Here is a 15,603-nt window from a genome sequence, read left to right as displayed (position 1 = left end):
TTGCATCTGATAAAAACAAGATTGAAGTACATGTATATTGAACTATTCCATTTGGATTATTTTGAATTCTCTCTAACTATCGATAGTATGTGCATGTCAGTGAAATATTTTATTGTTAATCTCGTAGAAAAATATAGACAATATAAAGTTATGATGTTACGAGAAAACTAAATCCAACGCATTGAGGCAAGCCAAGCACTGAAGCATACCACGCCCACTGACATAAATTACCATAAACACGCCCACTAAATTAGCTGTATGAAGAGTTATCGTTCCTGTGTTCCGGTGTTACTCCATGTTGAGTGAGATGCTGTAAAATGCCTGTCACTCGGATATTTAAAACAGAACAGGAGTTGCAAGATGCGATAAAAACAGAGGAGCTGAATCATACTGTTCGCTTCGTAAAGCAACGGCGTCGGCAGATTGCATAGAATGAGGAAGGTTTGTATCACACTCTGTATCACAGTACAGGGGTTAGTTTCAATCATTAAACGGTGCACCAAAATAATGATATTTTGAAAAGAAGCATCGGAAAATTTACGGTGCACCAAAATAAATGATATTTCGAAAAGAAGCATCGGAAAATTTTGAAAATATTATGAGCTGAAAGTGTAGGCAATCGGTAATTTTTGAAAAAATATTATGAGCTGAAAGTGTAGACAATATTCTCTTTACCTATACAGTAGGGTAAGTATGCCAAATTTGGTGAAAATATATCAATAAATGAGATAAGGAAAATTCAAATGAAAAAAGTAAAAATACATATTGCGAAAAAACAAAACTGACGAATACTTACGTCCCACGATTGAAGGTTTATTGTTTTTATTTTTTTTTTGGTACTAGATCTATTTTTCTATTTTTTTTTTATATTATCTGCCATTAAGAGTGGATATAATATATGTTATATAAAGCAAATATTCAGGTAGCTCAAGGAAGAGCATGTTTTTGAAACAAGATATAGGTTCAAATCCTAGCCTGAATATCTTAACCAATATCACAAAGTTTTTTATATGTAGCACAGGTTCTTGTGGACATGAATTTGTTTATATTATTATTTTTAAAGAAAATGCTAACAAAGATAATTACAACATATGCTTCATATATAAAGACACATGTATCTCGGCCTTATAAATACTAATTCCAACACATGTAAATTACATAACAAATTTTCTTTAAAAATAATAATATAGACATATTCATGTCCACAAGTACCTGTGGTGATGACTTGCAGTTATCTCAATTTGACATATTGTATCGAGATTTATGTTAGCCCGAGATACTCTTGCCCTGATGGCTGACACCAGACTAAGACATTATGACAGATGATGACCTGCAGCTGGCCCGATACCAAACGATGTTGGCCATGGCTTATTCCACGTTTTGATATAGCAGTGCACTCTGGCCCTAAACCAGACATCTACATGTATCGACGTCTGTCATAATGTCTATAAGTCTGGTGTCAGGGCCAGAGTATATCGGGCTAGATTTATATATACGTATGTGTAAATATTGTGAACAACGTGTGTAGGATAGTAAAAACTAGCTAATTCTTTACTTGAATTGTTTTAAACAAAAGTTTCATGACACAAATCAGAAGACTTAAATGCTTCTTCAAAATTTGAATTGATACAGGTGTACCAGGTAATTGGTGGTTGGTTTTTTTTGTGTTACTATTTTTCAAAAAAAAAATTCATGTCATCTGCGATTAAGCGTGGATATAACAGATATTGTATGTTGGACCTTTTTATCTTGGCAAGCCAACTGTAGATATGAAGCAAATATTCAGGTAGCTCAAAGAAGAGCATGTTTTTGAAACAAGATCTAGGTTCAAGTCCTAGCCTGAATATCTTAACCAATATCACAAAGTTCCAACATGTGTTAAAAAAAAATTACTACAATATCTTGCAAGATCTAAGGTGCAGTATACAAAAAGAATGTTTATACATACATGTAAGTACATAAATTAAAAAGTCATCTTCTGTTGCATGCATTCATGCATAAATAATATCCCAAAGTATTTTTTTTATATAAACTCATTTATGACAATGTCTCTTAATACTTTGGACCATATCGTGTTACCACGTGCACACTGTGTTGTTTATAGCAGTTTTTGATTGTTTTGAGAAACATAGAAAAGATTATTTCAACTTTTAATAAATAAACTGTTGTATAATCAGCACATTTGGTCATTTTTATTTTATGCAGAGAAAATATTAACAGCGGTATGCTTTTACTGTATTTTATGCACTAATGACAGTTAATTTCATTGTTCCCAATATTGTAAACAAATGCGCTCAACTTCTATAACACAGAACGTGTGCAGCATTTTTAATGCAAAATACCCTTTGTGTTTATACTGCCAGGCCTGACCATACTAATTTAAATCAGATCTAAAAGAAGTACATGTACATGTATACAATTGCATTCAACAAAATAATTGATTATGCCAGGTTTGCCTTTGGAAAACGGATTGTAATTATCTAGTTGAGCTCTTTATAGGGCTCAGTTGTATAAATTACTGGCTGGTAACAGTTAATGGGTGAATTACCAATGGAAAGAAAAGTATATGACTTTTGTAAGTTTTCTTCTCAAACTATATAAGGACCTATCGGATTGTAAATATAGTATCTGTTGTGATGATATTTATGGAGTATTTTCAACAGGATTGTCCCTGGATGGAAAGAGGGTGCGATTTGAAGATGAAGGTCATCCATCTCCTGTAATAAATATTCCGTATGAGGGCACACCATTCATCATTCTGAACAATGAGGTGTATGAGTGTCAACACGGCCCCCAACGTATTAAAGGGGTAAGAAGCTAATAAATCTATATAGTAATTTATAATATATATATGTTGATGGAACTGTAGCCAAGCAGATGATACCATTGCAGTATGTTTTAAACTTGAAGTTTATGGTATCATCAGATGGTAGGCTATTCAAATTGCCTTTCGTCCATGGTCCGTGGGTGTTTGTCCATCGTCCATTGTCCAACCGTACACAATGCTTGTTACCGCTTTTTCTTAGAAAGTACTGAAGGGATCTGTCTAAAAATTTCATATGTAGCTTCCCCTAGGGCACACATAGTGTCATGCAGATTTTCAGACTGATCAGAAAAACAATATGGCTGCCAGGCACCCATCATGGATTTTGGAAGTTGATATTTGTTCCGCTATTACTCAGAAAGTAGTAAATGGATCTGTCTCAAATTTGATATGTAGGTTCCACTAGGGCCCTAGTAGTGTCATGCTGATTTTCACACTGATCAGAAAACCAATATGGCCGTCAGGCAGCCATCTTGGTTTTTGGAAGTTGATGTTTGTTACCACTATTTCTCAGAAAGTGCTGAATGGATCTGTCTCAAATTTCATATGTAGGTTTCCTTATGGCCAAAGGAATGTCTTGCTGGTTTTCAGAAAGATTGGTAAACAATATGGCCGCCAGACAGCCATCTTTGATTTTGAAAGTTGAGGTATGTCACTGCTATTTCTCAGAAAGTACTGAAGAGATCATTGCAAATTTCCCATGTATGTTCCCTTAAGGCCCTAGTTGCACATATTGCATTTTGTGACCAATCAGTTAACAAGATATAGCCACCAGGCAACCATTTTGATTTTGAAATTTGAAGTTTGTTACCGCTTTTTCTCAGAAAGTACTGAATGGATCGTTCTCAAATTTTCATTTAGGCTCATCTAGGGCCCTAGTTCTGCCTATTGCATTTTGGAACCGATCGGTAAACAAGATGGCTGCCAGGCAACCATCTTGGATTTTGTTAGTTAAAGTTTGTGACCGCTATTTCTCTGAAAGTACTGAAGGGATTGTTCTGAAATTTTCATATAGGTTGTTATAGGGCCCTAGTTCTGCCTATTGCATTTTGGGACCGATCGGTCAACAAGATGGCCGACCACCATCTTGGATTTTCAGAGTTTAAAGTTTGAAAAGCAGAGAAAATAAGTTTTAAGTTTGAAAAGGTGAAAAAAGAAGTTTAAGTTTGAAAAGCAGAAAAAAGAAAAGTTTGTAAAGCAGTGAAAAGATCCCTCTTTCATTTGTCAGACATAGATCAATCTTTGGTGGGCGCCAAGATCCCTCTGGGATCTCTTGTTAGTCTTGATTTAAAAATGTTGATTTGAAATTGTCTTTTATATGTTAAGTTGCAAATATTACGGAACTGTGTTCTATTAAAGAAAGAGTTACATAAGAGCTGTGAGATGTTGATGAAAGGCTATCATGATGTATTTTGTTTTAATAGCAAAAGAAGGATGTACTGACCAGCAAGACAACCAAAAAATTGAAGTGTCCTGCAATGATCAGGATAAGGAGAATCATGAGATTCCCGGAATACAAGGTATTATGATAATGAATGTTCATAAAGGCCTATGAACGCTTAGCAACATGTTAGGGTAATTGAAAATTTAATGAGTGTAGGGGATATTATAAATCACTGACAAAAAATTCTATAACAATTAAATGATACATACATCAATATATATTTTACACAAAATGGATTGTTTGTTTTTTCATCTTTGATACCTATCACTGTCGTTTTATCCACCTCCGGACTACTTGTATGTCGCAGTGAATCAGAAGACATTTCAGGAGGAAAAACTGACCAATCACAACCTTACAAAGACTTTATGTGAGGATTGTAAAGAGAATAACGCTCAACTTTAAAGTCATACACTGCATCATTATTTGATTCTGTGGATGGACATCAAGGAGCAAATATACCTGCACATATGCTGTCACACACAGAACCTCCAATTTAGCTATGATTTTCCAGGAGATTATATTACGACAGTGATAGTAATTTTTTTTTTAACACCTTGTAATATGTAGAATAAGTTATTTGTTACTCTGTCGATTGTCAAATTTTTGTGTGATATTAAAAGAAATCAGTAGATGCAAACAATCTATGCATATATCATTATAACACGCCTACAGGGTTAGGTACAAATTACTGTCAACAAATAACTACGCTGTTATGTTTACTAGTGTATGTAGCAGGTACAAATAGCATTTGTATAACTGGATTCAAGTTTAGAAAAGCATAAACCTCAAGTCCTTTTTTTAGCTCACCTGGCCCGAAGGGGCCGGTGAGCTATATGCCATGGCGCGGCGTCCGTCGTCCGTCGTCCGTCCGCCCGTCAACATTTCCTTTAAATCGCTACTTGTCATAAAGTACTGCATGGATTTTAACAAAATTTGGTCAGAAACTTCCTTAGGGGAAGGGGATCAGATTTTGCATTAATGGTGACCCTGACCCCCCTGGGGCAGGAGGGGCGGGGCCCAATAGGGGTAATAGAGGTAAATCCTATAAATCGCTACTTGTCCTAGAGTTCTGCATGGATTGCAACCAAATTTGGCCAGAAACTTCCTTAGGGGAAGGGGATCAGATTTTGCATAAATGGTGACCCTGACCCCCCTGGGGCAGGAGGGGCGGGGCGTAATAGGGGAAATAAAGGTAAATCCTATAAATCGCTACTTGTCCTAGAGTTCTGGATGGATTGTAACCAAATTTGGCCAGAAACATCCTTGGGGGAAGGGGAACAGAACTTGTATAAATTTTGGCTTTGACCCCACGGGGGCAGGAGGGGCGAGGCCCAATAGGGGAAATCGAAGTAAATCCTATAAATCGCTACTTGTCCTAGAGTTCTGGATGGATTGTAACCAAATTTGGCCAGAAACATCCTTGGGGGAAGAGAAACAAAACCTGTATAAATTTTGGCTCTGACCCCCCTGGGGGCAGGAGGGGCGGGGCCCAATAGGGGAAATAGAGGTAAATCCTAAAAATCACTACTTGTCCTAGAGTTCTGCATGGATTGTAACCAAATTTGGCCAGAAACATCCTTGAGGTTAACAGAATTTGTATAATTTTGGCTTTGACCCCCTGGAGCAGAAAGAGTGGGGCCCAATAGGGGAATTAGAGGTAAATATTCAAATTCCTTCAGAAAAAAACAATGAACTTATATTCAGAACATTACATGGCATTACAAACCAGGTGAGCGATACAGGCCCTCTGGGCCTCTTGTTACCTTATATCATAGAAATATGGTGAATAGGAAGAAGTCTGAATCAATATAAATACTCCTATTAGATATTTATAGTAACACTTATGATGATAGGAAGACAAGTTTTGAGAAAAAGTATTCAACCACAACATTTGGGACAAAATATGGGGATTTGTTGTAATACATGAAAAATTCTGAATAGAACATTACATGAAAAATTTTGAATAGAACATTTTTCAGACAGAATTCTCAATATTTTTCAAATGAATTGAATACAATTGGTGTCAATAATTAGCACGCCTCCATCAATTCCAAATTTGCTGGATATTATTTATAATCGCCTTATGATTATCAGTTTCAAAAAGCTGTTGTGAAGTTGAATCTAGTCAAACAAACATTCCATGTACCTGTTATGGACACTCTTTAAAGTGTTGGATTTTGGCAACATAGATGTATGTACAACAAAGCACAGTCTAAGATTAATTATGCCAAATCTTAACAGGTTTGCTTGAGTTGTGGTAATTACAAAACATGTTAATACTATTGATGTGCAATTATGTTATTCTGGATGATAAGATGTGCACGGTTTTAGTAGGACTTTCATGTACTATTAAGCAGTGATATGAGTTGTTGATTTTGAATTGTACAGATCAATGGCCCTTCAACAAAGAAGGCTAAGATGGCATTGTCCTCAACATTAAAGAGGAACTTCTCTGACACCACCATAAGGCAGTTGGTAATTTATGCCACCATTGCCTCCAATGAGGAGCATAAGAATCATGCTATTGGAGAGGTAAAGTAATATATGTATAATCTATCTTCATGCATTGACTTGATGTTGTATTTTCTGTATGTCTCTAGAGATTAAATTTTTTCCTCTGTTTCTTTATATTTTTTTAGTTACTGGGTATATGTGCCATAACAGGTTGGAAATACTGACAATTCAGTTTTTTCTTCCGTCAGTTATTAAAGACCACAAGGTCTGATGAATAAGCTGTGAAAATCATTCAAAGTAACAGACAAAAATGTAAGATGCTGTATAAGCATTTTCAACAACACAGAATAATATGCACTGAATATCACAGTACAAATGTGGATTGAAATGGTCAATCACAACCTTCTTCTTGGTTTGTCTCTGAGTACCCATGTCAGTGAAGTGTAGATGTAAATACTGTCAAAATCATTTTGAAGTTGTATTTGACTTTGTAACATTGAAACCTATGCATAGTAAGTATTATGATTGTCAAAATATTTATAACTTTTCAGGGTGAATAATATATTAAAAGTTTTTTTTGAATGATGAGTTTGAAAATTACGACTCATATAACTTTTAAAAATAACCAATAATAAGATATTTTATATGAATTTTGCCTACTGTAAAATTAACCAAAGCCCCAGATTGTCTAAATAGCCTATCTGGTCACCAGGCACTTGTGTCATAACAGACACTTAACTCTTCCTTCTTATGTACTTGATGAACACACAGTTGTATCATTCCTGTCTCATTCATTACTAGTTCTGCAATGAATCAAATATCCCAATACAGAATGATATACATGTAGATGAACCATTTAAAGTGTGAGCACTATCAAATGAGTAGTTTCCAAGAAGTTATTTATTTGAAAGTACCGTCAATAGATCCCTTGTGGAAAAATTTGGGTGTGGCAGCCAAAATATAATCTAGTGTTTTGGAATGCAACCCTATAGGGATTATAAGGGTAAGATACATGCTAGTTACCCAATTATCATTTCATTGTAATTAGTTGTTTATATGGAAACGGCCAAAGTCACCACTTTCAGTTACAAATATATATAGCAAATTAGAAATATACCGTAGTACCACGTGCAACAGTAGGACTAAGTAGCTATAGGTAATAATGTTATTCAACAGAATTTTATTTAAGAAATGCATTAGAAATTGAAATATATGAATTCGTTTTCTCTAGAGGCTTAACATTTTCAAAAGAAAATAAGAGAGCGAAGGTTCAGAGGTTATCCAGATATGTCTGAAAAACAGAAAAATTCAATCTTGAAGCGTTGGATATTTAAATATCAAACTATCTACCTATGGCATCTATGGTCTGTATGGATGCCATGGGAAGAAAAAAAGTAAATGTCTGCCATCTCCCTGCAATAACTCTAATAAATATTAACTGATTTTCTTCAAACTTTAACAAGGTCAAATGCTTAAGGGCTTGGCCAAGTTTGATTGCCACCGCATGTTTCAACCAAGGTTAAACCTAACCTCAATAATGTTTACCTAAAATATGTCCTGAAAGCGGGGGATGGAAATTCCACAAATTTGCTTGTTTGGATCTGATATTGAACTCAAGGTGATTTCTGTTCTCCAGATTGCATTTAAAACCTATATAGTATTATGGTTTTCATCTTAACATATCTATTGCAGAATGCTGGATACTGTCAACCATTAGATGGAGACATCATTAGAAAAATTAAAGAGTTGGCAGAGGAGGGTCATAGGAAAGTGACCAGTGTAAAGCTGTTGCTGGCCCAGTATGTGCAGGAACATTTGGCTCCTGGTATACCAGAAACAAACAGGAGGTTCTACCCAACATCCAAGGATATCAGGAACCATATTTATCACACTGTGGTTGGGGGAAGGTTGGTTATTAACTAATATGAGATACAATACCAATGTTTTAAGTGCCATATAATTGTAAAATAAATTATTTAATCGATGGTATGCAGTGCATTCATATAATTTCAACTCCTTCATATATGAAGATGAGAGGGGTGGTTGTAGGAGAGGGGTGGCTGTAGGATAGGAGGGGGTGAGGGGCTCTAATTAAGATGAATATAATATGATTCATGTGAGTTACCGGTATATGAAATGCTGTGCGAACTGTGCCTAGGTTGACCAAGGTTAACCTAGGTTTAAACATGGTTGATCAAGGTTAAAATAATATAGGTCAACCATGGTTAAACCAAGGTTTCAACATTTTTGGTACAAATGTCATGTAAATGGAACACCAAGGTTGACCAGGGTTTTGACCTAGGTTGACAAAGGTGAGTTTTAACAATGGTTGACCCATGTAGAATCAAGATTTGACCTAGGTGAATAAACCAACGTCAAACCTAGGTGAAGCCAACGTCAAACCTAGGTGTATGATGTTTAAACCTAGGTCAAACCAAGGTTAAAGCTAGTTAAAACCAAAGTTTTAGCTAGCTGAAACCATGGACAACCTAGATTGACCTTGGTCAACATGATGGAACAAAAACTCTCCATAGCAGGTTCAACCTTGCTTTAACCTTGGTTGACCTAGTTCAATGTCTGTTGACTATGGTTGGAGTTTGCAGGGGAGGTTCGCTCACAATATTCTAACGACAGAATTGATACCTTATGATCAAAGATGTAACTAAGAAATAGGCAAAGAAGGAGTTTGTATTGTTAGGCAACATAATTGTTAATATACATTTCATTGTTCTTATTATTAATAAAAAGTAGAGGATATTTACTTACTATAACAACATTTATTTAATAGTATGGAGTCTTCGGAAGAAGATCAGATGAATGTTGTGAAATTTGTGGAAGAATTGAAGAGCCTTCATCCACAAGACAGATATTTCTTTAGACCAGCGTGAGTATAATCATTGTTTTTTTTTTAATTTACTGTTGTTTAAAGAACCATTGTATAATAATAAGGTTCCCGCATAGGGTTACTGTCTGTTTATAAACAACTTATAGGAAATCACAGTAAAGATGTTATTTAACCAGCTTAGGCTTGCAGCTTTTTCAAACATTTTGTTTCTCAAGGGTAGATTATCCCTATTTATCAAAATCATATTTGAGAGAGTGTTTTAAGCTCAGCTGGCCCGAAGTACTGGTGTGATTATCTCATGGCACGGCATCCATCGTCTATCATTTGTCTTCTGTCCAACCAGAAGTATCCTTGGGGGAAGGGGAACAGGGTTTGTGTAAATTTTGGCTCTGACCTACTGGTCCAAGAGCCATGGGACCCAATAAGGGAAATAGAGGTAAATCCTTTGAACCTACTGATAGTTATAGATCTAGAGTTATTCATGGATTTTAACCTCCCTCATCCTCCGCCAAGTGCAGGGCATGAATTGTAACCAAATTTGGCCTGAATTTTTAAATCATTGATAATGATCTTGTACACAGCATATTACTTGACATAACAAACCAGGTGAGAGATACAGGACCTCCTAGCCTCTTGTTCTCTCATTCCTCGCCATTTTATTAGAATTATACAGTTATGATATTCCGAAATGAATAAAGAAAATTATACTTATTGTGACCTACTAGTTACCAATAACAGAACAAGATCTTAATTATTGGGTGGTAAATGCCCCAATTATCTTGCTAAAAATCAAGCAAAGTGTGGTTGATTGAATTTTTCCAAATAGATATTCTGAGTGAGAGCTCCCAATAAACTCATCCACAATTGGTTTATGAATGTTTAATATGAAAGCAATTGGGTTTATTAAAAAGTAGGCATGTATAATGTTCATAGAGGTTTGATTATTTAACAAGAACTCCAAAACATCTGCTTATGTGTCCTACATTGTTCAATATAAATCAAATACAATGAAATTGGTTATTCAGAGAACCTTATTCACACATACTATAACAGAAAGTAATATCATACCGGCCATGGCTCTTAAGTAATAGCAAATTGTCTCATTTTACTGTTTTATTGTTATTCCATAGCAGTCTGCAGGTATTGCAGAGTTTTAGTTACAGTAAATGTATTAAATACAAATGTATTAACATTTCAGATCCTCAAGTGATGACACTATTGAGCCCTTACTACTCGTTATACAAACAGAGTTTCAAAGGCAGATGTTGAGGCGGTACGGAGGTGAGATTGTGCTGATGGATGCAACGTATGGAACAACGCGGTACAGCTTGCCCATGTACAATTTGTGTGTTGCCTCCAATAGTGGATATTTGATAGTTGGAACGTTCTTCATCAGCCAGGACACAATGAGTTCTGTCCGAGAAGGGTTGGAAATGCTCAAGAGTTGGAATGCAAACTGGAATCCTCACTACTTCATGTGCGATTTCGATTTGAGGGAAGTAGGAGCTTTGGAGTCCACATTCAAAGGTAGAAGTTATTCGATGACTTGAAGTTAATGTTAATGTTTTTTCCTAAGTGTTTATGTTAAAAACATAGATTTCATCATATTCAGGGTAATACTAGTGTGGAATTCTTTTAAGCTTACTAGACATGACATGCCGGTGAGCTCATATCATATGGTGCGGCATCCATTGTGTGTCCAGTCGTCATTCATTCCATTGTCCGTCAAAGTTTCCTTTACATTGTGTTTTTAATAAGTCATAGCTATATGCATGAAGGAATATCATAAAATTTGGCAAAGAACATCCTTGTTTGCAAGGGGAGAAGAGTTTGTATAAGTTTTTAAAATTCTTGAGTAAATAACTCTTCATCTCTATGGTTATAACATTGCTTGACTGAACATACTAGGTGCGCAATGCAGGCCCTCAGTGATTTTTTTTTTCTTGTATACAGCAATGCTCATAAGTTTACAAGTGGAAATAATCAAGCTGTTGAAAATTATCAAATCTGTTAGTTTAATGTCAATAAAGAAGTTAAGTAGGGAATGTAATTTATAGCAAATGAAATATGATCGATAAAATGAAATGTGATCTCAGTATGATTTGGAAAAAGAAATTGATAATTACGTTATTGTGACAAATAAAGTTACATGTTAGGTATTTTACAGGTGCCCAAGTATTATTATGTAATTTTCATCGCGACCAAGCCTGGCAGCGTTGGTTGACAGCCAATAAAATAGCAGATAAGGAATCTGTAATGAAGCACTATGTCTCTTTTTCTGTGAAAATGATATATATCCATATACAAAAGTATTTAACGCATGAAGAAAAGTTACATAATTATATGACTGTTAAGTTCACATGTTACATAATTATATGACTGTTAATTTCACATGCTTTTCACAAAAATGGAACACTGAAAGGACAAAACAATTAAGTTCATTTCAGAATCCATATGGTGTTCTTTGTCTTATGATTATTGAGAAAAAGATTTAGCATATTTGTCCAAATAAATAATGACTGACAATGAACATCACTTGTTTTCACTTATTTGGTTGCCCTTTATTTCATCTTATTATAATACAGTCTCAACATAACGTGGTTGAGTTATACATGCTATTGGCAAGAAATTATTATAAAAAGTTAACATTCATGAGCTTCAATATGAGGTTAAAGTATATGCTAGCGATAGGAATTTATCTGTTTTAAAACTCCACATATTTTCCACAAAACCACCAATTTTTAAAAAATATTCACATGGATTGAATAATGTGGGCATGGGAAAGAGGTAACATAACAATTAAATAATATTCGCTATGTAACATTACCGAAACGTTACAAGATTCAGTCATACCTTAAAATGAGATGAAAGTAAGAATTGAAGTGAATAAGGTGCCAAAAAAAATATTTTTTTATTATTTTTCAATAATTAATATTTTTCAAGAAAGCTTTTATACATGTTGTAAAGTTATGCTTGTTTAATTTTAACATAATGAAATTAAAAATACAGTGTATATATACATAAATAAATATGAATAAGAAGAAACATAGGGAAAATGATACTATACATTTTATATTAAGTTTTATAATAAAATTTTGCAGCATTTCAACAAAAGTCACGAGTGCAACTTACGATTCAGTGCAGCTTTCATGCGGACAAAAACTGAAATTATTATAGGAATGTTTGAAAAATTCAGAAAGATTAAAAAATGTATTGATTCACACAAAGAAAGTCTTTAGATATTAGGTACTCTGGCCTGTTTGGCAAAGCAACATATATGGGTAAAGTCTAATTTTCTGAAAAATCACATCACAAAATGATGTATCAATCACCATAAGATGTGAATATAATAAAGAATTTATTGTATTTCATCCATTTGTTGTATCAAAATCGATGCAGTGAATGACATTAATCCAGCTCCATATGGGAAGTCAGTTATGCATTCATGAAGTATTGAAATTGCTTTTTATGTAGGAAAATTTGGTAAGAGTTAAAGGGAAAAGTTTCTTTATTTGTAGTAGTATTGTTCTGCTTCCAACAGATTGCGTGCTATTGCTCGTTCGACGGAGATTACCTCATACGAAGCATGTTTGGAAGAACTTCGAAACAGCAGTGTCTATAAGGACAATATAACTTTTCAAAGCTGGTTTGAAAAGAAGTGGATTGCCAATGCCAAGGTATATTCAATGTCAAGCTGAGTAATTAGTGATCATTAAATCTCATTGCAATAAAGTTACTACAAGTATACATCTTTGATATTAGTGATAGATAAAATACTTGTAACTTGAAATATGTAACTTTTGAAGTTGTGAAAATACACATATTATGGACATCTAGGTCCATATGTATGATTAGTTGATATGTACATGGAAGAGAATTAATTAGTGGCATAGATAGATTGATTTGTTTTAAGCATTTAGTGATACCTATGATTGTTTTGTTGCTTTTATATATATATGGTTTTTGAATGTGGGGACGTTGTTTTATAATATTGATTTTGTAGCCATCATTTTTATAGCCATTATGTTTTGTCTGTCGTCATCCGCTGTCCGTAAACATTTCACATTTTGAACTTCTTCTCAAGTTCCACCAGTGGGATTGAGCTGAAACTTGCCTGGAAGTTGATCCTTACATGGTCCTGGCCAATTAGTGTTGTTATATTTTGAGTCAATCTGAAATTCAAGATGGCTGTCACAGCTGCCATCTTGAAAACACATTTTAAACTTCTTCTCAAGTTTTACCAGTGCAATTTAGCTGAAACTTGCCTGAAATGATTCTGAAATGGGCCCCCCAAAGTGTGTCAATCCAATATCCAAGGTGGCCACGATATCTGTTATCATTTATTTACTATATGACTGTTGCCAAGATTGTCAGATGACCGTTAATGCCCTTGGGCCTCTTGTTTTAATTTGTGTCTCTAATTTTTTAGCGGTGGGTGTACGCATTCCGAAGGGACATGTCAGTCATTGTTACTACCACTAATGGCATTGAATCCCAGTACAAAAAACTCAAGCATCATTTCCTGAAGGAGTTTGGAACTGGAAAGTCACTGCAGAATGCAGTTGACATTCTCCTTCAGAAATTCTTCCCAGAAAATGAGAGAAGGTTGGTTTTCCTCACTGCATATTTAATACATAATAGCTACTCTCTATCATTACACCTAATCATATAACTAGATCCTATCCATTTCACCAGTTATAGTAATTATTTATGTTAAGTCTTGTATTACAATAACAGAAATGAGCATTTACTAATACTGGTAGCCCAGTCAATATAGGGTTTTAGCTCAAACTAATTAAATATTTTATTTTTGGTTTTTCATAAAGACTAAAGTATGTATTGATAGAAAAAAAAATAATCAAAAGTGTGGATTGTGCTTAATGGAACAACATAGAAGTCAAATATTACTTTCCTTTTAATGTAACACAAGTTTAAAGAAATTGATAGTGTTGCAAGAGCACTTTATGTTCAATACATATTTCCAAAAATTGTTCACATGGAACTATCCTGGAGAAGATTATGAAAGCTTTAGATTGAAACAAATGCTACTAATGTGCAAACCAATTCTGGCTTAAGAGGCTCGTTAAGGTATAATATTAGGATAATCAGCCTTTGATACTGAATGTGTTAAAGTATGTTAAATATGATTTGTTTATTAATTTATCTGATATTTGCTGTTGTAAAGTCAAAATTGCAACAGCTATGGATTAAGGCATAAAATATCTAAAAATTACCCATTATTGAATGCTATTGTATGCATTGGTGTATTGTCTATGTAGGTTGTTCTTAATGGAAAAAGATGTTTTAGTTAAGATATCTTCCAAGAATAATTAAATGATCATTAGCGCAAAATTATGAATTTGAGCAATTAAGTTATTCAATACTGGAAATATCTTCTTTTTTTTTAATTTTGAGCGCTGTGCATTATTTGGCACTTCAAAGACACTGCGGAAAACATTAAAATAAAACTACTGATGATTGAAATAACTAAGTTTAGAGTAAGCTTGTAGATCTACTGGCATATGGTAAATGCATCTTAGCATTGATTAATATACCGGTACATTAAAGAGACATGTTGACACAACCCTACATTACAGAATGTAAGTGCACCAGTTGAGTGTCATAACGGAAAGATTTGCATGTAGGTAAAATCCTTCATAAATACTTATATGATAAAATATTTGCAAGGAGAGAGAAGGCAAAAGTTATATTTAGTTATCTTCATGTAATAATGTTTCCAGTTACAAGAGATCAAATGTGATGGCAAGGGAGGATGTCAGATGCCATGCTGCAGGATTTCCAGAGTTCCTGCTTGGAAGGCCGAAAAACCTGATTGCTCACTGTATTGAAAGAATGCCACCTAATGTTACTTTATCAGACTCATCGGGAAAGGTTAGTGATGTTGATGGAATTCCAAGTTGTACATGCATGGACTTCATCAAAACAAAATGGCCATGTAAACACATTTTGCATTCTCATAGTAAAGGTGATGTTTCTTTAAAGAAATACCTGAGTCATCCCGTGTTTACGTTAGAT

The 15,603-nt window shown here is 34.5% G+C and overlaps 1 protein-coding gene across 1 annotated transcript; it reads left to right on the top strand.

Moving 5' to 3' along the window:
• Window positions 1-2,540: 2,540 nt before the first annotated feature.
• Window positions 2,541-14,108, top strand: LOC138311454 (uncharacterized). Its single transcript, XM_069252802.1, has 8 exons — window positions 2,541-2,809; window positions 4,249-4,344; window positions 6,657-6,800; window positions 8,415-8,629; window positions 9,511-9,606; window positions 10,766-11,094; window positions 13,109-13,244; window positions 13,997-14,108. The coding sequence occupies exons 1-7, from the start codon at window positions 2,567-2,569 to the stop codon at window positions 13,198-13,200; spliced, it is 1,215 nt and encodes a 404-aa protein (XP_069108903.1). The 5' UTR covers window positions 2,541-2,566; the 3' UTR covers window positions 13,201-13,244; window positions 13,997-14,108.
• The last annotated feature ends 1,495 nt before the right edge of the window (window positions 14,109-15,603 follow it).

The sequence above is a fragment of the Argopecten irradians genome, unplaced genomic scaffold, assembly GCF_041381155.1.
Source record: "Argopecten irradians isolate NY unplaced genomic scaffold, Ai_NY scaffold_0024, whole genome shotgun sequence".
Lineage (NCBI taxonomy): Eukaryota > Metazoa > Mollusca > Bivalvia > Pectinida > Pectinidae > Argopecten > Argopecten irradians.
The sequence above is the reverse complement of the archived record's forward strand: the minus strand, read 5'-3'. Positions and strand labels throughout refer to the sequence as shown.

Excerpts from the sequence above, each read along its gene's own strand:
- LOC138311454 (XM_069252802.1), top strand. The coding sequence starts at position 2,567 with ATGACTTTTGTAAGTTTTCTTCTCAAACTATATAAGGACCTATCGGAT. Across the intron at positions 2,810-4,248 it reads GCCCCCAACGTATTAAAGGG|CAAAAGAAGGATGTACTGAC; the intron begins GTAAGAAGCTAA and ends TTGTTTTAATAG. Across the intron at positions 8,630-9,510 it reads CACACTGTGGTTGGGGGAAG|TATGGAGTCTTCGGAAGAAG; the intron begins GTTGGTTATTAA and ends TTTATTTAATAG.